A 25,154-nucleotide genomic window follows, 5' to 3' on the forward strand; every position below is an offset into this window, starting at 1 on the left:
AGGGAAGGGAAGGGAAGGGAAGGGAAGGGAAGGGAAGGGAACTGCAGGGCAGAAGGGAAGGGAAAGAAGGGAAGGGAAGGGAAGGAAAACTCAAAGCCTGCTTCAGCATACTGCTACCTAAAAGTTTCTTAATTCTGTTACTTTTCTTTATGTAAAGATTTATATATATTTATCAGAATTGCTTGCTTGAAACAATGAAAGCATGAATCATACTTACTCAGTGGATTATGTTGTTTCTACTCATCAAATTGTAAACATTCTAAAAGTGTTATTAAGGATTTTCTAAGTATTAAGCCCCATGGTAGAAGTTTAAAATATGTTTTGAAGTGCATTATTAAATCGACAGGACTGGATTCCTTGTTACATTTATTTTTAGAATTACAATACTTTTACATTAATAAAATGCTCTGTACAAAAATGATATTAAGCATGAATATTTGCCATTTCTTATTCTGCAACAGTGACAGACTCTGATGTTATCTTTTATCCTTTAAAAAAATGTATTTACTTATTCCGTGTGTTTCTGTGTGTGCTCATGTATGCTTGTATGAACCATGTGCATACAGAAATCCTCAGAAGCTATAAGCAGGTGTCTATTCCCATGGAACTGCAGTCACAGAAAGTTTAAGTTACCATGTGTGGGTTGTGAAGCAAACCTGTGTCTTCTGCAGCAGCAAGGTGAACTCTTAACTACAGGCCCATCCCTTAGTCTCTCCCTATCCATTTTTATTTTATTTATAGTAATATTTAAAAAAAAATCTAGGCTACAATTTAACATTCAAAATAAAAGTATTTTCTCAAAACACATTATTTAGCTCTTAATAAAAATGGAATTATGGGATTTGAAGGGAAATGGATAGAGCTTGAGGCAAACATCCTAGGTGAGGTAATCCAAATCCAGAAGGACAAACATTGCATGTTTTCTCTTATACTTGGGTATTAGAATTTAATCTTTAGATATGTGTTTCATTTAGAAAAACCAAAGGCTAAGTATCTAATAAAGGATCTGCCAGCAGGCTGATGAGGATTTCCCAAGGAAAGGGAGTATAGTGAAAGTATAACTTAAAAACAAAATTCTAGGCCTTTAGGCCCAGGCTTGGGAATGTGACCTCTGTGACTTAATGCTCCAAGGTATGCTAATTATAAAACAGATAGCAACATTCCTCCACCCACCCNCTTCCTGGGTTCAAAGAGTGTTCATTCAAAGAAAGTCACCCTGACCATTGCCGGAACCCGCTATGCAAATGTGCTATTGTTAGGGGCTCTTAGAAACCGTCTTGAGAGATAAACTGCACAATTACCAGGTATTCCTTGTGACTCTTATGACTTTGCACTTCCTTGGGACTCCTAACTGGTATCTTTGGTATTTTCCAACAACACCCTCCCCACTTCCTTAAGTTGTGGTTTCTTCCTTTAAATACCCCCTTACCCAGCTACTGGGGTGCCAAGGTTCCTCTACCCCTGCATGGTGTATGACTGTGGGCCCAAGAGTGCTCTTGAATAAAAATCCTCTTGCAGTTTGCAGCAAGACCGTTTCTTGTGGATGATTTGGGGTGTCGCCTCTCCTGAGTCAGAACGTGGGGGAGTCCTCACGTTGTGGGTCTTTTAATAGTTTTTGTTTATAAAGAAATTGAAAGTAAAGCTATAACAGGAGGACTAAAAGTGGATGGATGAGAGGATGATGTAAAAGAGGGTATAAGAGGAACGGCAACTCACACTGAAGGCCTCATGAAAAGTCTCCTGGAAACCTACTACTGCAGCAACTTCCTAAAATATGTCAATATGTGAAAGGAACATAAACAGAGTTCCAGGTAACCGGGGAGACAATGCTGATATTGTTTATATGCTACCAGTTGATATATCAAGCACCAAGAATGTGTTACATCATGCTGAGTCCTTTGTCAAAGAGAAGTTGAGCTTGTGCCAATTAGAAGTTTTACCCCAGCTGACTAGTTTTAGAGATGCTAGAATGTCCTTTGCATGCTACTAGTGGAGAAAGTAATCAGCAATGTTACCTAGCTATGAATCATGTGACCTATAATAGTGAACAAAATGCAGAATATACTGGTACAATAGGATCAAAAATAGCATGAGAATAACCTGTCATGTTTTTGACTGGATTCAAGATTCACTCTAAATGATGATACCATAACTGGTAGATCTAAAACAGCTAAAAATTTGACACTAGATATGTCACAAGACTTAAGGGAAAAGCCTATTACAATTATTTTCCTAAGTGAAACAGAGAAAAAATACCTCTCATATTCGTATAACAATACCCTTATATCAAAATAACTCTTAGTTCTATTAGATTATTTTGTCTTGCAATGGATGTTAATTAGCACAGAGAACATTCTGCAGACTGAAAGACTTTGGAATGCTCAGCCCTAAAGGGCCGTTTTTATCAAACTCTCCATGAACCCAAATCTTGAATAAAACATTTGAATGGCCATTATGGCTTTTGACTGCTTATACCTAAATGATAGATATTGTTAGTGTATTTATGGTTATTATGGTTGATAGCTTGAAAGTTCTGCAAGAGCCTGTGTTGAAGGTTTGGTCTCAAGCCAGCAGAATGATTGAGATGCAGTAAAAAGATGATGATTTTCTGTTCCCTGACTGGCATGAAGTGAGAAAATTTGCTACAGGAAAAACTGATTGCCACAGTTGCCTAACACAGGTGAAAGGAAAGGGAGCTTAGTATCTATCGAGAAAAATTCTAGAAGCCTTGCACCAAAATAAACATTTTTCTTCATTAAGTTGAACATCTCAACTGCTTCATCACAGCCAAGGTAAATTGACACATCTATCCTTTCAGACACTGTCAAAGATGGTTCCTCTGTAACAGAAATGTTGATAGTAATGAGAGTCAAGGTCATTTGATGAACATTTTAAATGAAATTTCTAGAAATTAACAGTAGTAACTGTTGCAGGTAGCTAAGGAATTAATATATTTTAGTAAGAAATAAAAGGAAAATAGAGCCTCCTTGGGAACACAGAGAGGAAATATTTTAAGGGGAGATGATACTAGGATTGTTAAATTCTCTTCTAAGAATTTAGTTTTATTTATGTGGATATTTCGTGTCTGTGTCAATGTTTGGCATGTATATACAGGTGATGTTGAGGATTGCATCAAGTCCCCTGGAGCTGAAGTTACAGCCAGTTGTAAAATGCTTGGACCTGAATTTATGTCCTCTTGGAGAGCAGCAGACACTCTTAACTGCTGATAGATCTCTCCTGACACACACACACACACACACACACACACACACACACACATATATATATATATATATATATATATATATATATATATATATATATATGCAGGAATGATTTGAGAATTGTGCCTTAAGTTTAGTAAATGGTTATTCACATTTAGTTAGCTTTTCACAGCAGAGAAGAAACACTTGAAATAAGTTATTTATAGTGTCTAAGTTATTTATTGTGAAATATAGTTTCAGATGCTTCTTGTTTATAGTTACTATAGTTACTCAGATTCATTGCTTTTGACCTGTGGTAAACCAAAATGTCAAGAAGCCAAGATGCTCAGCTGATAAAAATCAGGGAAGAGAAAGCAGAGAAGTATTCTCTAGATTTGCTAAATCACTATTTTACCTTGAAAATAATAGATTCAGCTAATTATTAGAGCAAAGACATAAGTATACTTAGGTACGTGAAAATAGAAAGGAAAGCCAATCAAAGTTCGACAGATAGATTTTCAGAGTCTTTTATAAAGGAGTATCAGAAGGAAGGAACAATAGCGGAAGATAATGTAGCTTTGGGAGATGTTTGTTCATTTGAGTGTGTTTATCCTACCAGAGCTAATAGTTCATGCCTTTGTGGAAAACAATGGGCAAGACTTATTTGAAACAAATTGGTTATACATAAAAGATGTATCTAATCATGCACTGTGGTAAATTTTATTTACCAGTATTTTATTAACATTGGGTATCTCAATAATATCATTTCCAATGACTGAGCACAATAATGCAATTTAATTCAAGCTTTAAATGTACAACCATGACAAAACTTGACTTGTGTGATGAATGTCTTTTGGTGTTCTATAAACAGGTCTTGTTGAAAAGGCCAATATTGTTTAGTGGGAAAATGAAATCTTCAGTTAATGATATTGTTAGCATTTTTCCACTGTAAATAAAATCATACCAGCTTTACTAGAGAGGATAAATTTAATAATAGACTATTGTTGAAGATCTTTAAATCACAGATAGTTGAAATATAACCACTGTGTTTCAGGTTAATTCCTTAAATTGATAATTTGGAACCTTTTTAATTACATACAGGTATCCTGCTTTAAGTCTATAGAAAATAAGAATTTACAGTTCTACAATTGGTGTGCTGGGAATTTGTATTCACATTATAGAAATCTTTATATTGTCTAATATAAATGAAAATGTTTCTATATCAGAAATCTTTTTGAACTCATATTCTGAAATAAATAAATATAGTAACTATCTGCTTGCTTTAATTAGTTATATCTGAAGTATTCCAGTTGATAAATATATAGCCAAAAACATGCTCCAAGATCTCACAAAGACACTTGTTCAACCATGTTTGTAGCAGCATTATTCACAATAGCCAGAAACTGGAAACAACCTAAATGTCTCTCAACTGAAGAATGGAAAAATAAAATGTGGTATGTCTATACAGTGGAGTATACTCGGGTATTAAAAGCAAAGACATTGTGAATTTTGCAGGCAACTGAATGGAACTTGAGAATACTACCCTGAGTAAAGTAACTCAGTCCCAAAAGGACATGCATGGCATGTACTCACTTATAAGTGGACATTAGCCATAAAATGCAGAGTGCACATGCTTCACTTGACAGAACCAAAGAACTTAATGAAAAAGGTAGGCAGAAACAAGAATGCTTGAATATCACTTAGAAGGGGAAATAAAATTGCCATAAGAGGCAGATGGAGGGAGGGAATTGAATGGGAGTAGGGTTATGGAGGGAAAATGGGGGTGATTCTGCACCAGCTGTGGGAAGGGACAGGAGAGATGATCAGATGGCCATGAGAATGAATGGAAATCTTCAACAGATTGGGATGGGGAGTTGGGGATCATCTCCAGGATATGACAGAGACTGGGATAAGGGAGGCACCCAAGAAACTATGGGGGGTGACATTTGCTGTAACTTACAGAATTGGAGATATGGAACCTGAAGAGGCCACCTCCTATAGCCAGGAAAAACCCCAGGGGAGGGATATGGACAACAACCCACTCACAATACTTTTGACCCAAAATTTATCCTGTGTACAAGAAATGCAGGGATGCAGGATGGAGCAGAATGGCCAACCAATAAATGTATCAACTTGAGATTCATGCCATGGGCAAGCACCAACCCCTGATACTATTAATGATACTCTGTTATGCCTGCAGACAGGAGTCTAGCATGGCTGTCCTCTGAGAGTCTCCACCCAGCTGCTGTCTCAGAGGGATACAGACACCTACAGCTAAACAGTGGATGGAGCTTGGGAACTCTGATGGAAGAGTAGGGGGGAAGGATTGCAGGAACTTCACAGGAAGACCAACAGAGTCAACTAACTTGGACCCTTGGGGCTCTCAGTGACTGAACCACCAACCAAAGAGCATACAGGGGCTGGACCTAGGCTCCTGGAACATAGAAGCAAATGTGCAGCTTTGTCTTCATGTATATCTAAAACAACTGGAGTGTGGTCTGTTCCAAAAGCTGTTACCTGTCTATGAGATATGTTCTTCTAGCTGGGCTGCCTTTTTTGGTCTTAGTGGGAAATGATGTGCCTAGCCCAGCAGTTTTGATGTGCCAGGGTGGGGGACTATGTGGGGGCCACCCACTCAGGTGAGAAGGAGGGGGATGGGGGGAAGGCTTTTGGGAGGGGGTGGCAAGAAGTGAGGCAGTGAGAGGGATGTAGAGTGAATAAAAAAATAAAGAAATAATAAAGAAACAATTTTAGAAATAGGGACCTTCCATCTTTTCCTTTGCTAAATAGTGATTTCTTAGATAATACAAAATTCTTACGAAAAAAAATTGTCTGATAGCTGTTCTCATTTGTCATACTAATCTTATAAGCTTAGAGATAATATTGAATACAACATGTTTAACAAATAATTACCTTCATAAAATTTTCTATTGGTTTGTTAAAAATGTATTATTCGTCCATTTGCAATGGTTCCCACATCTGTCTGTAAAAGCACTGAGCCATGTTATTGATCAGCAGCCTAGGGAACTTATCTCCACTACCAACAGAGTGCAAGTTTGGTTAGTCTCCAGTATCTCTTCGTCAAACTATCTTATTTCAGGGCCATTGTCTTCTGCAACAGACTCCTGATTCAATGGATGTCCCTTGCTGTATTTTCCCTGTCTATGGGAAGTCAGGCTCCAGAAACCTAGTGTTTTATATTCTTATTTCTTTAACTGAAGATGAAATAAATTTTTTGATTGTGGTACAGTATAATTCAGTGTATTCTGAAGGATTTATTGTTACTGTGAATCAATTTGTAGATTTGAAAGAGTGCAAAAGTCTGAACTTAATAGTTACTAATGATGTCTGAATCCTCAAAACTCTGGAGTATCTACAGATCAGCTACTAGTCTCTATTAAGTCTGTTGCTACAGAGCAAATGGTAGCATTTAACCAAACCGACTGAACAATAAACACCCTATTATACTCTTGTACAAAGTGCTAAGTTCAGTATTAAAGTTGATCATCCTGTCTAAAAACAGTGGCTGTAAAAAAGGTATTTTCTTTTTAAATCTAGAAACATTATAGTTATCAGTTCTCTTTAATAAAAGAAAGAAAGAAAGAAAGAAAGAAAGAAAGAAAGAAAGAAAGAAAGAAAGAAAGAAAGAAAGAAACAAGGTTTTCTCATGAAACTCATCCAATCACAGTTTCTCTCTCCACTTCTCCAAGCTGCCTCTAATCTCCCCTCTCCCCTGGATCCATTTGCCGTTCATTTCCCATTAGAAAAAAAACAGATATCCAAGGTGAATACTTTATAGTTGCTGAAAGGACTCTTCAGGTAACAAGTGCGTTTAACCTAGGCTTCCCATTCTCCTGTAACCACTCTCTCTAAGGGACTTGGGATTGTTGCCTGGTGTTTTGGCTGTCCCTAGCAGGGAACAGTTAGCTCAGAGCTATACATCCTGAGCAGACTCTTTTCTCTACCTCTCTGTTTGTTTTACTCTTTACATATGCATGTATCATTTCTTTCTTTGATTCACACTGAACATGGACAGATGACAGAGTGACAGCATTGTGAATTCTGTGAAATTCTGTGAAATTCTGTGAAACCTTAACAAAGAGACAATTATCACATTATTCAGCACAAACAATACTTGGGATGACCATTATACGAAATTTCTTGCTTGAATAATTCTTAAGCAAAGAAAAAACAACAGGTTATATTTGTTCCTTCATTAAATACTTATTGAAAAATTTAAATGTACAGACATGATAATACATGTGAACACATTTGTTATTATTTTTTATATTGTACAGCATGAGAGATACATGGTATAATGTTATAATGTATTGAATACCACTTACTGAACAAAATATAGAACAATATTTTGTTATATATTAAAATATTGGGAAACAAAAGTTTTATAACTTATGTTTGAGAAACTTACTACAGTTTAGCAAACAGAGAAATAAATTAAAAACAATTTTTAGTCCAACACATGATATATATATATATAAATGCAACTGACAATGTCAATTGTAATGACTATCAAAATATTTATCATTCTAAGGTAAACATATCTTCATATATTATTAGAATTAAAGTAAAAAGATTTCTCACCTAATCTACATTCTAGCATTCATACAAAACTGCAAACTGATGTAGTTGGCAGATGTGGATCATTTAGCAACATATATCTATATATATGGATATTTTCTTTATTTACATTTCAAATGTTATCATCTTTCCAGGTTTTTCCCACGGAAATCCCCTATCCCCTTCCCCTCCCTCTGTTTTTATGAGGGTGTTCCCCCACCCAACCACCCACTCCTGCCTCCCTGCCCTCTCATTCCCCTACACTGGGGCATCTAGCCTTCACAGGACCAAGGGCCTCTCCTCCCATTGATGTCCAACAAGGCCATCCTTTGCTACATATGCAGTTGGAGCCATGGGTCCCTTTATGTGTACTCTTGAGTGGTGGTTTAGTCCCTGAGAGTTCTGGTGGATCTGGTTGATTGATATTGTTGTTCTTCTTATGGGGTTGCAAACCCCTTTAGCTCATTCAGTCCTTCCTCTAATTCCTCGATTGGGTTCCCTGTGCTCAGTCCGATGGTTAACTACAAGCATACACATCTGTATTAGTCAAGCTCTGGCAGAGCCTCTCAGGAGACAACTATATCAGGCTCCTGTCAGCAATCACTTCTTGGCATCCACAATAGTTCTGGGTTTGGTGAGTATACATGGAATGGATCCCCAGCTGGGGCAGTCTCCAGATGGCCTTTCCTTCAGTCTCTATATTTGTCTCCATATTTCCTCCTGTGAGTATTTTGTTCCCGTTTCTAAGAAGGACCAAAGCACCTACACTTTGGTTTTCCTTCTTCTTGAGCTTCATGTGGTCTGTGAATTGTATCTTCGGTATTCCAAGCTTTTGGACTAATATCCACTTATAAGTAAGTGCAAAATGTGTGTTCTTTTGTGACTGGGTTACTTCACCCTCATACCAGTCAGAATGACTAAGATCAAAAATTCAGGTGACAGCAGATGCTAGCTAGTATGCAGAGAAAGAGGAAAACTCCTCCATTATTGGTGGAATTGCAAGCTGAAAAAAAAAAACACTCTGGATATAAGTCTGATGGTTCCTCAGAAAATTGGACATAGTACTACCTGAGGACCAGCTTTACCACTCCTAGACATATACCCAAAAGGTGCTCCAACATATAACAAGGAAAGATGTTTCGCTATGTTCAAAACAGCCTTATTTATAGTAGCCAGAAGCTGGAAACAACCCAGATGTCCTTCAAAAGAGGAATGGATAGAGAAAGTGTGGTACATTTACACAATNGAGTACTACTCAGCTATTAAAAGCAATGACAATGAAACTCTTAGGCAAATTGATGGAATTAGCAACATAGTTAAAGGAAGGATATTCATTGCAAAATGTGACTAAATCTGAAAATTACTCATTCTATTCTGAATAATAAAATAAATCCTTTTGTATCATCTTATCCTTGCTATGTGAAGCACAAACATTATGTATTATAAACTTAGTATTTTGATTGCCTCATAAATTACTAAAACAGTAAGGAGTTTTATCCACATATAGTATTTGTTAGCATATTTTAACAATCTTATGTAAACAACGATATCCTAAGTTTAAATAAATCTTGTGTCTGCCTTCATGCACTTTCTTAATCTTTAGTCCTTCTGAAGCAGTATATATACTATACATTTCCTCATTATCTATTCTGATGGTCAGCTGTACACTGTGTAAACTGAGTCTCAACAAGCAGTCATTAAATGTGGTAAGATTGAAGGCAAGTTTACAAAGTATAAAAAACTTGTCATGTGACCTCAAACTTCTTGCAGATTACTGTGAGTAAAATATTCAAAACAAAGAGAACCAAACTGAGACAAGGTGTTGACACACTGAATATGTATAAACAAATGGCATAATGTTGACTTCAACTATGTATTTTTTAAAATAATTTTCAGAAATTGACTGAATTTGTTACACAGAATGTCCTGACAAAAACAAAGAGACTTGAGTGAAGTTGGCATCATTTAAAAAACATCATTTATAAGGAAAATAAAATGTTCATAGGGAAGTTCTGTAAATTCACACAACTCATAACTAGAAACAAAACTAGATATTCAGGAAAATGTGGAGGCTGTTTTGCTACACTTTGCCAAAATATGATAAGTATAAAGTGATTCTCTTATTTCTAAAATTGTTCAAGCCACTGAAGGATTTTTGTAAATATGATAAAATATTTTAAACTTAGAAATAAATGGAGATCCAGCATGAAAATAAATAAAACTACATCTATATATCCTATTCTATATTTTATTGTAATATTGTTTCTATGGAGTAGAATGATCCTGATTAGAAATTTCTTTCTAATTCTCCCATTCCTCCTACTTCCATGTCTCTAATCTAGATACACTCCCTTTTCTTCTCATTAGAAAATAATCATGTTTCTAAGCGATGATAATAAAATTAAAGAAGATAAAAGCAAACCTAAAATGCTGAAATAGAGCAAAGAAACATGAGGAGCAAGGCCAAGAAAACACACACAAAAAAAAAACCAGATAGACATGTCACAAACTCAGAAAACCTATAGAAACATTAATCTGGGAACCATGATACATACCAAAGGGCCTGTAGGTAAACAAGGAGAAATATAAAAATAAAAAATAAGAAAAATTTCAAAATGCCCTGACACAACATTATCATAAATTGTCTGTTTGACAAGAATGTCACTTTGGAATTATAGTATTTCAATGGGTATATATATCTGCTCTGTGTAAAGCCAAAGGCGAAAGAATTCAATCCGTGCAATAGGCAACAAACAAGGATGCTGTCTTCTCCTGAATGACAGTTGTTCCACCATGTTTTCTGAATCATAACACCTGTCTTTACAAAATATGTTTAACAAATGATTTAATAATTGCATTGTTATAGCACAGAATTCTCTTGTTGCAACTCAGCTGTTTTGCCAGAGAATGACTGACTTGATTGTGAGTTATAAGCATTTACTCAAAATTTTGCTGAGACTTTTAAAGCTTAAGAATTAAAAACAAATTCTACAGTTCAAAATGAACACTAAGATGCATTGGTGTTCTCAGGAGGAGAAGGTTATATATGATAAGTGAGTAGAATCTAAAAAGTCTAACTATTTTATTTGTCAAGGATTGATTATAACAATTTTGTAGCTTTTTAAAAAAAACATAACTGATGTATTTGTCATTATTCTTTCCAAAGTGGTTTTTTAATACATATTGAGAATTGTTCTTATTTAAAAATACTTTTGTACCACTATGCATTTGATCAGAATTGCTTAAGTGCAAATTGAAGTTCCCATTAAACTTCTCAAAACTATGTATAGATTGTGATGGTAGAACATTTCAATAAACTTTTGAAACTGGCCGGTGTGTTAGTTTTTCAATTCTTGCTTTTTGAAAACTATTACATTATTTTCTGGAGTAAAAAACCACATCACAATATTGTGAATGGGCAGCAAAAAATTTTCTGCAAACGCTTCACAATATTGGAGTTGTCAGCCACATTTCTTATACTACTAAATTAAAATATGAAAATGATGGTGATCAACCCAGAATTGAACACATGGTTAAGGTGAAGGAATAAGAGACTGCTGGAAACTTAGCTCTAAATAGAGTGTATCTACAGAACTCCCTCCTTGCAAGTGTCTTTTGGATGCAGCAGAGCAGCTGCACATATGAACGCACAGTAGTTGTGACAGCATGAACAAACCCTAGCAAGCTTGAGCCAGATCTCATCCCAGCATGGCAATGGGAGCTGGGCACTAAGTGTCACCCCTGGCTGAGTAGTTATTGGCAAATGTTAGCTCCAAGAAGAGGAAGAGGCAATTTTCTCTAAGAGTGGAGCCTCTGGTAAATCAAACACTCTCCAGTGAACGAATGCATATCCAAGAGCATCTGGCAAGAACAAATTGGTCTTGAGGAGGAAAAAAAAATGAAAAAAAAAACCACCTCTATGCAAATTTGATGGGATTAGGACTGGATGGTAGGGATGAAGACATGGATCTGGGAGGGGTTGAGGTAGAAGTGAGAATGTGATCAAAACACATGAAATTCCCAAAGAACAACAACAACAAAAACCCCACTATTTTTAAAGAGGGCAAAAGTTTCTGACATGTGTTCATCATATGTAGAAAAGCATAAGAACCTTACTCATAATTTGTCTCATTAAAAAAAAATACATTTCTTATTAGCTGTACCCTTATCAGCTTTCGACAATTATTTAACTATATGACATAGTATATATTGGTGTTTCTCAAACTCATTGTTTCAGAGAACAGAGGGCCTTTTTCTTCCTGTTTAAAATTACAACTAAAAGACATATGAGAGAAAAATTCTGTGAATAAATGTTTCCCACAATGATGAAAAGTGTAAAACAATGAGAGATAATAATGATGAAACGTAAAGAAGCATCTACATAATTGAGAATAAAAACAGATTTTATAAATTTCATACATCAAAGCTTGATTCTAAGAAATTCAATAAAAATATTTTCATTCCATGATGAAGAGTATCCTAATGTGGATGTTATAGAAGAAAGGAGAATTGCACCCTCCATTGTTTAATATCATGGTCTACAGTAGTCTAATGAAAGTTAGAGACAGTTCAAAACTTCTGGTGAGGATGGCAGATGGATTTATATTTTTCAGCCATTTATTTCACACTGGAAAAATTGATTAGAACTGCTTGATAATTCAATTCTATCCATCAGGAAACAGGTGGGATTTGGAGAGTGTTATCACAATCTTTGGTTCTCTTACTTTGAAAGTAATCAGATCAAACTAAATATATGCAGTGATGCTCTCAGAATGATCAGTGAGCCAGTGGCTGGCACTGAGACTCATGAATCATGGTAAGACAAGACGTATATGTATTAGGCACTCGTGGCTTCCAACTTGTATGAAGCATATATCAGTTCCACAACCTTGAATGATTGTAGCCCAGAATAAGCTTCAAAGTTCAGGTCTTTTGGTACCTTCTGATGAGAGCTCAGATCAGCTCATATTTTCACTTTGTGAGACCCTGAGAAAATAATCCAATACAGATCTTTAAGATTTTCCACATACAGAGCTATAGAATTACATATTGTGTACTATATTAAACTCAGAAAATTAGGGTAATTTATTGTTATTGAAGTTCAAGAAATATAAGATACATGGCAAAGATGCCAAAGTGTGGTAGCCAATCCCTCACTGCTACTTAAATAACTATGTTATATATTTAAAATTAGAACATCTCAAAAGTATGTTTGAAAGTTATAGAATATGTCACTTTTCCTAAAGAAAAAATATGACAGAAATTTACGAAGAGCAAAACACTGAGACATCAAGAATCATATTTACAATAGCAATGATAGTCATTGAAACACTTTGAAAATGAATTTATAGAACTTGACAGCTAAACCAGAAAACATGCTAATGTCAAAACTCACCACCTGCTCTTATACTTTAATATACTTTCTACTTGTTTGAAGTGTAAACTACCCTAAAAATAACTTTTTAGTTTAATGAAAAGAACATAAAATTTTTTCCAAAAAAGCACTTAGAAAATATTTGCATTCTTAACATCACAGGGATTATCAAAATTATATTTAAACTTTTGTGATTGTGGTAATGAATATTATGAATTAACTTGTCAAGATGAATAAAAATGTCTTGCAAAATGATTAAAATGAAGATTGAGGTTGGGCAGTGATGGCGCATGTCTTTAATCCCATAGCTTGGGAGGCAGAGTCAGGAGGATTTCTGAGTTTGAGGCCAGCCTGGTCTACAGAATGAGTTCCAGGACAGCCAAGGCTATATAGAGAAACCCTGTCTCAAAAAGAAAGAAAGAAAGAAAGAAAGAAAGAAAGAAAGAAAGAAAGAAAGAAAGAAAGAAAGAAAGAAAGAAAGAAAAGAAAGAAAAGAAAGGAAAAGAAAAAGAAAAGAAAGAAAAATTCAGATTGAAATAATTTTTCCTTTGAAAGAGAAGAATTCAGAAGTGTATGCCACAAAAAAATTATTCAAAGCTTATATATATATGTTGATATTTGAGATAAACTTAGGAAGCATTTTATTTCCTTGGTACATTATATTTTAGAAGAAGAAAAAAAAACAAGAAAAAGAGGAAGAAGAGAAAGAAAGAGGAGGAAGAGGAGGAGAAAGAGGAGGAGGAGAAGGAGGAGGAGGAGGAAAATCATCATTCTACCAGATAACATTTATTTTGCAAGTTTCTCAGATATAAAATGCTTAAATTTGGACTGTTGCATTTATACTACTTTCAAGATTGTTTTGTAGCATATTCTTTAAACAATTATATATAGAGAATACTACTATGATTGAGGGGGCAGATTTTCCTTATATAAGTATTATTGTTAAATAAATGAGCAGAATGTTATTAATCTATGATTTCTACCAGAAATATTCAAAAATAGATTTTTTTTACCACTAAGAATTTTATTCCCTTTAACATATGCATTTCCATACTCCTCAGCAGAATTGAGATTTCTCTATACCACCCATTACTCTTTGACCTTTTACTCTAAACTATGGTTCATTAAGCCTTGTTTTGATTTTGTTATTAACTTCTAAGGAAACAGAGGAACATTGTTCCTATGCCTAGGATTAAGCTGGTGTGAAAACATAAAAGCTAGTAACACTAGATATTTACAGTACATTAGTGATTGATAAGAAAAGAAGTTCCTTGGGGAATAACACGTCTAATACCTTCTTCTGGCTATCTCTGGTACTGCATGCATATCTATGGTGCACATAAATAAAATAAAAATAAATAAATCTTTAAAAAAATGAAGCCATCTCTTCACAAGATTTGGGACCAATAGGTAAATACTAACACTATACTCCTATGGTACATAGTCTTCTATCATCACATTTGGAGGATTCCTGTTCACATACAGTAAAATGGGGATTGGTGTCTTTTTTACTACCATCACTTACCTTCATAATATACTTTAAATCCGTGAGCACTAACAGCAAAGTCACTGGTCAACCGTAGTGAGAACACAGATTTGGTACTTGTCACTGGTGGTGGTAGGTGGAATCCTGTTAACCTAAAAAGCAAAATGAAATTGTTAGCAGTGTAGGCATTAAAAGGATTTCTAAAGGGATTAGAAGGCATGTTATCAAATTCCCTTTTCTTTCTCTTTATTCATTTTACACAGATATTTCCTTCCAATTAATTATAACTTAGCCATCAAAGTACATTATATCAAGTAAACTTTATTGGCATTAAAGTATATTGCTTTTTATAATATCTATCAACAGTAACATATATTAAAATTCTCATTAGTTCAAACTTTGAGAATGAGAATTTTGCAATTTTGTGTCTAAGAATATTGTATGTCATTGGTTTTAGTAAGTGGTCCTTTAGAAGAAAATTTCATTAAATACATGATTCGTGTGATGATTCTAATGGGTGTGTAGATCAATATCCTTCAAATGACAAATAAGAACATAGGAACAGAAAAGTATATACAAGAAAGTAGAAAATAAATACTCCAGTACAAGTAACAGTAGTTTAAAGTCATTATTTTCCAGGTACAAATAATATTCTATGACAAAAAAAAGCAGCTAATTCAGCTGCCAACTCAGAGATATGTATGTTTTTCCATAAGACAACATATATTTTTATAGGCTCAAGAGTGTTAGTTCCTGTTTTGTTTTATTATTTGTTAAAGAGTAATATGTGATGTTATAATGAATTAGTTATTTAAAATTTCAGGTTAATCATAGTTATAATTCATATGACATACTTAAGTGTAACTACAGTATTACTTCTTCCTTCATGTTAGTAATTGCTTAAAATGACTAGTGACTGCTAGTACTCATTCAAAGCCTCTACGTTACCTGTGATACTATAAAAAAAGTTTGTGTTATTTTTGTACTTTGACTGAAATGTCAATGCAATAAAAGTAGCATATAATATCCACTAGTATTAATGGCAATTGTTTTAACTGTGGACCTTTTGAAAGTGCCAGCTTTTTTTTCCTTCAGAGCCTAATGGATCCTATTTTGAGAACCATGGTTTTAGAAGAATTCATAGCATGTGTGTTGGGTAGTCATGAGGTGTCAAGCAGCAGGGAAAGGCTTCCCTGCTAGGGACTCCCTTTGTATATTTTGAAAATTTTGTCAAACCTCAAAGAGGATTTACAAATAAAGTGGCCCTGTCTTTTTCTGAGAAATTCCTGCAGCCAGGCTCCTCCCCTATACCACTCTAACTGTCAAAACTACATCTCCAGCCTTTGTAACTGTCACATAGGTTATCTCCAGCCCCTCAATAGGACCCTCTCCATATTACACTAATTTTAGGCAAAACATCTGAATCAAATGCCACTAATGTATGAGCAGAGAAACCCATCTTTTTTTTTTTTTTTTTTTAGTTTTCCACAAAACAAACTCCTGAGCATAAAAACTCACCAAGTCTGAACAGGAACACACACACACACACACACACACACACACACACACACACACACACTGGAAATTTCTACTCTGGAATCCTTTGCCCTCACAGGAATTCCTATCCTAAAGGCTGGATCTGCTCAGTTCCTGGCTGCCATCTCCTTGTAGCAGAGGCAGCCACCTCTGAATTTGTCCCCCTTATTCTGGACCCTCCCAATAAATCCTTTTTACGAGTTTGCTGCCTGGTGTGACTCATTAGACAAAGGCAAGAGCAGAAGAATGGAAGAAGCAAAGGAGTGGAGCAGGACTCCTCAGCTCAGCCTGGGATATCTTCCCATGGGAGCTAAAACACCTCTGTTGAGGAGGTTTCCTCTCAGAGCTGTGTGGTTCCTGGGCTTCCATGTCTTAGGATACCCTTCAAATGCGGTATGCTCTTCCTTCAGAGCTATGTGGTTCCCGAACTTCCTAGTCTCTAGATACATTTCCATCCAAGTAGGAAGTCCAACAGCATGTGTATACACTTGTAGTAGTCATGGATTCATCCTGCTTGTAAGACATGTTTAGGTTCAGGTTGTCTAATATATTTTCAGACTTGTAAATTTTCTAAAAATGTTTTCCATTTCAGGATGTAGCCATAACTTTGAATTCTTCTCTTTCTATATAAGCTGGATCTCATAAGTTATATAATAAGTGATTTTGGAAAAAAATAATTTCGTGGGGTGCATGTTTATGTGTGTGTGTGTGGGGGTGAGTGGTATATGTGCATCACGAGAATATGTTTGAGAATGTTTTTGCTGGTACCTCTGCGCTCTGTGCTTGTTGAGGCCAAGTATCAATATTGGGTGTCTTTCTTGAACATTATCAAGGTCAAGATTTCTTGATTACTTGGAGGAGCATGATCTCACAGTAAACCTGGGACTCACTGATAATGAGTCTGGAAGGCCAACGAGTTCAAGGAATCCTTTCTTCTTCCAAGATTCCACTCTTCAGCATTCGTGTTTGAGACATGCACTGCTACTACTGGGTTCAACATGGGGCGGGGGGCAATCCAAAATCTGGTCACCATGCTTGTGCCCAAAGGTTTAAGAAACTGCACTATCTACCCAGACCTTTATATTGTGAGTTGTGTCTTGGGCAAACAGTTAATAGAGTTATATCTGCTGTCAGATGCATGTATCTGTACTTAATATTGTAATGATGCGTGTTACTTTTATTAACGTCACATAACATTCTCAGCATGACTAAGATATTTAGAACTCATTGCCATTGTCTTTATGGATCAAATATTTCAAAACTTTTGTAATGAAGAATAGGTGCATTCTGTTTGTATCTCCGGTTCTATTTACCGCAAATGTATGCAATACTTATAATCACTGCACACTTACATAGGTCTGCCCAGAGCTCAGCTGATTCTTTGCTTAAAGTCTTACAGGTGACAATTAAGGTGTCCCTTAGGCTTAATGGCTTTCTCAAGGCTCCGAACTATATCAGTCTCTAATTCAAAACAATAAGTCTGTTGCCAGAATTCAGTTTCATGTAGTTGCATAATTAATTAGTTCCATGTAGTTCCAACTACATGGAACTTGATGATTGAACAGTTGAATTCATTGAAGAATTAGGACCTTTTCTGTGTCTATTACTTCTTTTGTAGTCAAAACTATCTACACGTAAATTCTAAAGCAATTAAATTTTGTTAAATGGATCTCCTTATTTTATGTGTATAATCTTTATTCCATCTGCAAGTTTTCCTCTGCTATGCTGCCAAATATTTTCTATTGTTTTTATAGAACCAATATTTTATCACACTTACATATTAGTTAGCACTTGTTAGATATATTATTTCAATTTGAAACTTTAAATAGCTTCAATTATATATTAAATATAAATATATAAATGTAAATATAGCTTCTAAATATGGGAAAAATAAAAACTGAAAAGAATATGAATACATGTAAACATGATTATGACTTTTCTCTTACTTTTATCTTTCATATAAATTCATATAAATAAAAAGTATACAAATTGCTGAACTGACTTAATATATTTAACATTAAGGAATAAAACATTGCTTATAATACTGAATTGTGTTTTCATGTCCCGTTGTTTATTGCTCCTCTGAAAAGACAGTTATCATCCTGACTTCTACCAATAATAGATTTTCACATTTCAAAGATTTATATTACTGAAACATAAAAATTATGCTGCCTCTGGATTCATTGACTTATTATTATATTTTTGCTATGACTACAGTAGATGGAGTCATTGATCACTGTTGTGCATATTCCATTCTATGAATATTCCTTATTTATTCCCTATCCAATAAGCAGGTGTTTGTTATACAGAGCCTTATAAACAATACTGTCATAAATATTGTGTGTATTTTGACATCATATGCATATAATTATATGGGGAGTACATGTATAAGTGAAAATACAGTGTCATTATTAACACTACCTCATTTAAAATGTTTCTGTACTGCCAAGGTATAAATACAACTATAGTACATTTACAGCTAATGTGCCAAATTGGACTTAATGTCCACTCAACAGGAGCGAGGGAAATACCTGCTACTTGAAACCTAACTGCTGAGGGCTAGTCTCTTAAGTGAGATAAATATTTTAAATAAGAAGCTACTACTGCCACTTTATGAAAGAATCTAAGTATTTACCTTCATACCTACAGATAAGTGTTACCAAAGAAACTTCTTTTTTCCAACAACAAGAGACCATTCTGATCAAAATGCAGAGATCATAGTGTGTCCCAAACAATACATACATATATAATACAATTTCTTTACCTTAGGCTCAGGGAAAATAATGAAATTAGAAGCAGAGAGATTTTAAGAGGTAGAAGTCCAGGAAACCTACTGTGAGATTGTGTCTTTCCAAATGATTAGGTACCTGCACCCGTGGAACTTCAACAATACAGCTGCCTAAAAAATTGCTGAAGAAGTACACCATCATTTGCCATGCTAATGTGGAAAGCAGAAATTTTATGGGGGCCTACCCTAAAGGATATATATATATATATATATATATATATATATATGTATACACACACACACACATATATCATGAATGAAGGGAAAGGCTTTGGGAGGACAAAATGCAAAATGGGACATGTATGTGGGAGGGATTCGGGGAGGAAAGAATAGGTGGAAATTATGTAATGATTACATTTTAATTTAAAGAAATGTAAAATAGATAAATATTTTTTTCAAAATCATTTCCCTCATTGAAGTGTTTACATTGTTTTTCTACATCAAACCAGAAACTGTCTGAGAAATATGTGAAATCAAAATATTTATAATGGAGAGAAATATCAGAAAACCTTGTCAAATCAAAACCAGACAACCAAATCTGACTGATGGTCTTTGAATCCCAGCTTAGATCCACAGAACTCTTTAATGTGTCACCTTACATGGCTAATGGAACATTTCAGACATAATCAAGAGCTACAGAGTGGGAAGTCATGCTGTATTATTTGAAAAGCTCCCAGGGATTCACACAGTAGAGACAGTGGTTTGAGAGAAAGATGAAATTGCAAAATCAAATATGAGAGTGACACAATTGTTGGCTTTGAAGACAGAAGAATATAAGTCATGTCATGTCAGGTAGCGAGGAGGAGTTGGAAGAGCGCAGAAATGAAAACCACCTCAAACCTTTACACACACCCAAATGGAGCCCTGAGCATCTGATTTCACTTCAATGAAGTCCTACTTGAAATGCAGCCCCAGAGTCACACAATAATGCACCTCTGTTATTAGGCTATCAGATTGTCAGGAACTAGCCAGGGGAGCTAGTGCACAGCTCTACATTGTAGCTCAGAAAGAAAATATGTTAAATATCTACATAAATATCAGGGATCCCTGTAATTCACCATGGAATCCCTTTGGAACCTACTGACAACTTTGCAGCTTGTGTATTCATAACATTTTCCTCAATATTTACTTGTTTACAATTTTAAAATATCTCTACATCTGATGAATACACATTTTTTATCACAAAAAAGAAAAAAATCATGATAGACAAAGATAAGTTTAAAAACCTTGATCAAGGTCACAGTAAAACCATTTATAAGAATAAGGCATTATTACTATTTTTTTTGTATTTTAAAATTTTTGTTATTGATTATTTTATATATTTACATTTCAAATGTTATCCCCCTTCCCAGTTTTTCCTCCACAAATCTCCTCTCTCCCCTCCCCGCGCCCGCCTCTATGAGTGTGCTTCCCGATCCATCCACTCACTACAGCCCCAACAACCTAGCATTTCCCACAGTGGGTCATCAAGGCTCTACAGAAACAAACGTCTCCCTTCCCATTGATGCCAGATAAGGAAATCCTCTGGGTCCCTCCATGTGCACCTTTGGTTGGTGGTTTATTCCCTGGGAGTTCTTGTGGGTCTGGTTGGTTGATATTGTTGTTCTTCCTATGGGGTTCAAACCCTACCGCTCGCTCCTTCAGTCCTTCCCCTAACTCCTCTGTTGGGTACCCCGTGCTCAGTCTGATGGTTGGATGCAAACATCCACAGCTGTACTGGTCAGGCTCTGGCAGAGCCTCTAAGGAGACAGCCTGGGCATCAGCAATAGTGACTGGGTTTGATGTCTGCAGGTGGGGCAATCTCTGAATAGACTTTCCTTCATTTTCTGCTCCACTCTTTGCCCCTGCATTTCCTTTTTACAAGAGAAATTCTGGATTAATAATTTTGAGATGGGTGTGTGGCCCCATTCCTCAACCAGGGGTCGTGCCTATGCACTGGATATGGTCTCTACAGGTTCTCTCTCCCCTTTGTTGGGTATTTCAAATAATGTCCTCCATGTTGGGTCTGGGAGCCTCTTGGGGCCCGGAATCTGGGACTTTCTAGTAGTACCCTTATTTCCCATCCCCCACTGATACATTACATCATTCAATTTCCTAACCCTCTGTACTGCTCCCTTCTGTCTCCTCCCACAGCTCATACTGCCCCGTTTTTCCCTCCTCTTTTTTTTTTTTTTTTTTTTTAAGATTTATTTATTATACGTAAGTACGCTGTAGCTGTTTTCAGACACACCGGAAGAGGGAATCCAATTTCATTGCAGATGGTTGTGAGCCACCATGTGGTTGCTGGGATTTGAACTCAGGAACTCTGGAAGAGCAGTCAGTGCTCTTAAACGCTGAGCCATCTCTCCAGCCATTTCCCTCCTCTTTCTCTCACAAATCCCTCCTTCCCTCTGCCTCCCCTGATTATTTTCTTCCCTGGTCTGAGTAAGACTGAAGCACTTGCACTTTGATCTTCTTTCTTCTTGGGTTTCATATGGTCTGTGAGTTTTTTCGTGGGTATCCCGAAGCTTGAAAGACTCCTTTTTAAAAATTACTTTCTAGATTTGTGTATGAATATTTTATCTGCAGTATATCTGTGTACTATGTGGATATCTGGTGTCCATGGAAGCCAGAAAAAGGCACCAGACTTCCTGGATCTGGAATTACACAGTTTTGAGCCACCATGCTTGGATCGAACCCTAGTTTTTTGAAAGAGCAACCAGTGTTCTTAAACACCAAAGCATCTCTATCCACCGACCAACATCCAGCATTTCTAATCAAACCCCAGTTCAACCTTTCTTTGTCTTTATCATATTAATTAAAACATTAAAATATTACATTCAAATGCACATATTAACCTTTAAATAATTTATATTTGAGTACAAACTTGTAGTCACAGAGATATTTAAATAATATATTACTTCAACTTTAGGAAAAAAAATCATCAGGATTTTACAACATAACAGATAGAGGTAATATGAAAATTATTTTACAGTAAAGGCTACTTGTCTGCAATTATACATAAGTAGTCATCATGAACTGACATGAGGTATATACAGAGATTTATTTTTTGTGTTTTAGTTCAAATAATGAAGGAAGAATATGATAGTTATATCATGGGTATTTACAATGACTAGTGTTTTCTATCCTGTAAGACTTGATCTGGGAAAACATAAAGTCCTACATCCCATAAAAATTTTCTATTATAGGTTATATTTAATTAGTATTACTATTTCCCATTTGGACTCTAATCATCATGAAGACAACTTAGTGATCTTACTAGTCTACCATTAGTGCTTCAGTTAAAGCCTGACACAAAAGAATCCCACAGTAAGTACTTGCTCAATTAATTAACTGAGTAGGGCATTCATATATTACCCTAAGCTATGGGATCTTTGATGAACAGAGAATAAAAAGATATTAAGAACAAGAGGTGCCAGGTGGTGGTGTCGCATGCCTTTAATCCCAACACTTAGAAGGCAGAGGCAGGCAGATTTATGAGTTCGAGGCCAGCCTGGTCTACAGCATGAGTTCCAGGACAGCCAGGACTATACAGAAACTCTGTCTCGAAAAAAAAAATACAAATACAAATACAAATACAAATACAAATACAAATACAAATACAAATACAAATACAAATACAAATACAAATACAAATACAAATACAAATANAATACAAATACAAATACAAATACAAATACAAATACAAATACAAATACAAATACAAATACAAATACAAATACAAATACAAATACAAATACAAATACAAAAGAAGGTAATGGATCACTTGAGGGAAGTGGTGTGTTTTACAGACAGAAGAGTGCAGATGCCCATGTGACCTCACAATCATTTTGACAGGTGAATAAGACCTATGCAAGCTTTTACCAGACAAAATCCTAACATTGAGGCCAAGAAAGTGTATATGGAATCCATCCACTAACTGGGGAACTATTGATATTTGCTGGCTACTGAGAAAGAGTAAGATTGTATGTTCTGTTTAATTATTTGGCCACTAGTATGCTGATCACCCAGAAAAGGCCCCAATCCTAAGACTAATGGAAAAACAGAAGCTGAGCATGATGAGGAAAGGAGAGAGAGAGAGAGAGACAGAGAGAGACAGAGAGAGACAGAGAGAGACAGAGACAGAGAGACAGAGACAGAGAGAGAGACAGAGAGAGACAGAGAGAGAGAGAGACAGAGACAGAGGGAGAGTCAGAGAGAGAGACAGAGAGAGAGACAGAGAGAGACAGAGAGAGAGACAGAGAGAGACAGAGAGAGACAGAGACAGAGACAGAGAGAGAGACAGAGACAGAGAGAGACAGAGACAGAGACAGAGAGAGAGACAGAGACAGACACATGCAGAAAGAGGGAGAGAGAGAGATGCACATCTCTGTAAAGGGGAGAATTACATGTTATAAATGATATCACAGAACACTATACCTCGCTGACATATTAACTTTCATTACAGAACTAACTTTGCTAACCATTAGTGATTTTTCCGTACACTGCTCCCTCTAGTTAGAGAATGATTCTTCATGACTGTGGCTCCATAACCATAGCTGAGATCAGTGACCTGAGGTTACATTGTTTTTAATGTTTATGCTCTAGTCTGTATCATATATTCGTAAGGTTTGCTTCATGTTTATGAGGAAATGAAGATGAATTAGAAATGAATTAAACCTTCCTTGAAAAAATAATTTGTCTGATGGAAAATCATAGTGAAGAAATGGATTGAGGTCAGAAATTATGTGTGTTTCTATGACCCAGTGACTGTCAGCTGAAAGAATTTAAACAGCTTACACTGATTTCTGAGCTGTCATTTCTTTAACGACAAACCCTAGAAAATGTGAACCTTCTTTAAGAAAAGTGTCACCCATTATACCACTATATCATACATTCCTATGAGAAAAACAAATGATGCTATACCACTACGTCATACACCCCTGTGAGAAAAACATAAATCCTAGCATAAACATTTATTAATGAATTAATTTGCAGTGAATTCCTACAATGTCTGAATCAGTACAATGACTTTATATAATATCTTTATCTGGTATAGATTATGATTTTATACCACCAAGAAAAATAGAATATAGATGAAATGCAAAATATTTGAATATTTAAATTCAGATCTCATATTGCAAAGCTTCAAATCATGTTTTGTTTGAAAATATACTTTATAATAATTGCATATTTAAAATATTTCAAATAAACTTTCATAACGTGCACAGCTTCCCCTTAACTTCTGAGTTCCACAATGTATAGAAAATAATATCTTCTGAAGCAGTGGCTTCATGAAACCACTTGAAATTTCTTAGCAACTGGAATTTTATGCACATTCATGAGTCTCTTATCAACAGAGGCTGATGGTTACATAGTTAGAGATTGTATCATTATAGTTTTATGACTCCTTTTGAGACATTGGCCTTGTTTCATTCTGTCTTACAAAAATGGTGAAGATTTATTGTGCTTCATTCTGTAATAACTGTAAGTAGTTACAGGGGGAATTAAATTGATCACTTAAAAATTAACACCAGTGACTAATATGGAAACTACTAACACAATAACTTGTAATTAAAATAAAATTGTAAGAAATTTAAATAGTAAGAAAACCATTTCAACACTCAATACACAGGGTTTTTCATTAAGTTTCTCATAGGACTTTTTATAAAGGAAGAAGAGATAGGATGCCATAGAATATTACAAAGTGACTTGACAGACAACCTTAGTAAGAACTACTGGAGGTATTATAAATCCCCAATTTAACGTTTTACTACAAAGCCATAAAAACAAAAATATTTTTATGGTATTGATATTGACACAAAATCAGATAAGTTTATCAATGGAATGAAATTTAGACCCAGATGTAAATCCTCATACTTTTAATTCGTTTATACAGAACCCAGAAATACACATTTTAAAAAAGAGAGCATCATTAACCACTGTTGCTGGTCAACTGGATATCTACATGTGGGAAAGTCTAAATATATCAGTAAACAACTCCCTGCATAAAACTCAACACCAAATGGATCAAAACCTCGACATAAAATCAGATATACTGAACATGATAGAAAAGAAAGTAGGGAAGAGCTTTGAAGTTTCTGTGATAGGAAAAGACTATGTAAACAGAACATTATTAGTATGGGCACTGTAGTGGCTATTCTTGGTTGTCAACTTGACTATATTTGGAATGAACTACAATCCAGAATT

At 35.4% G+C, this 25,154-nt stretch overlaps 1 protein-coding gene across 5 annotated transcripts in view; it reads right to left on the reverse strand.

Moving 5' to 3' along the window:
* The window catches only part of Csmd3 (CUB and Sushi multiple domains 3), a 1,196,994-nt gene that overhangs the window by 1,020,199 nt on the left and 151,641 nt on the right, over positions 1-25,154 (reverse strand). For all 5 annotated transcript variants that reach the window (XM_029469822.1, XM_021183659.2, XM_029469819.1 and 2 more), the window contains exon 3: positions 14,681-14,793. In XM_029469822.1, the coding sequence (XP_029325682.1) occupies positions 14,681-14,793 (113 nt within the window). The remainder of the gene's footprint in view (positions 1-14,680; positions 14,794-25,154) is intronic.

This window comes from Mus caroli, chromosome 15 (assembly GCF_900094665.2).
Source record: "Mus caroli chromosome 15, CAROLI_EIJ_v1.1, whole genome shotgun sequence".
Lineage (NCBI taxonomy): Eukaryota > Metazoa > Chordata > Mammalia > Rodentia > Muridae > Mus > Mus caroli.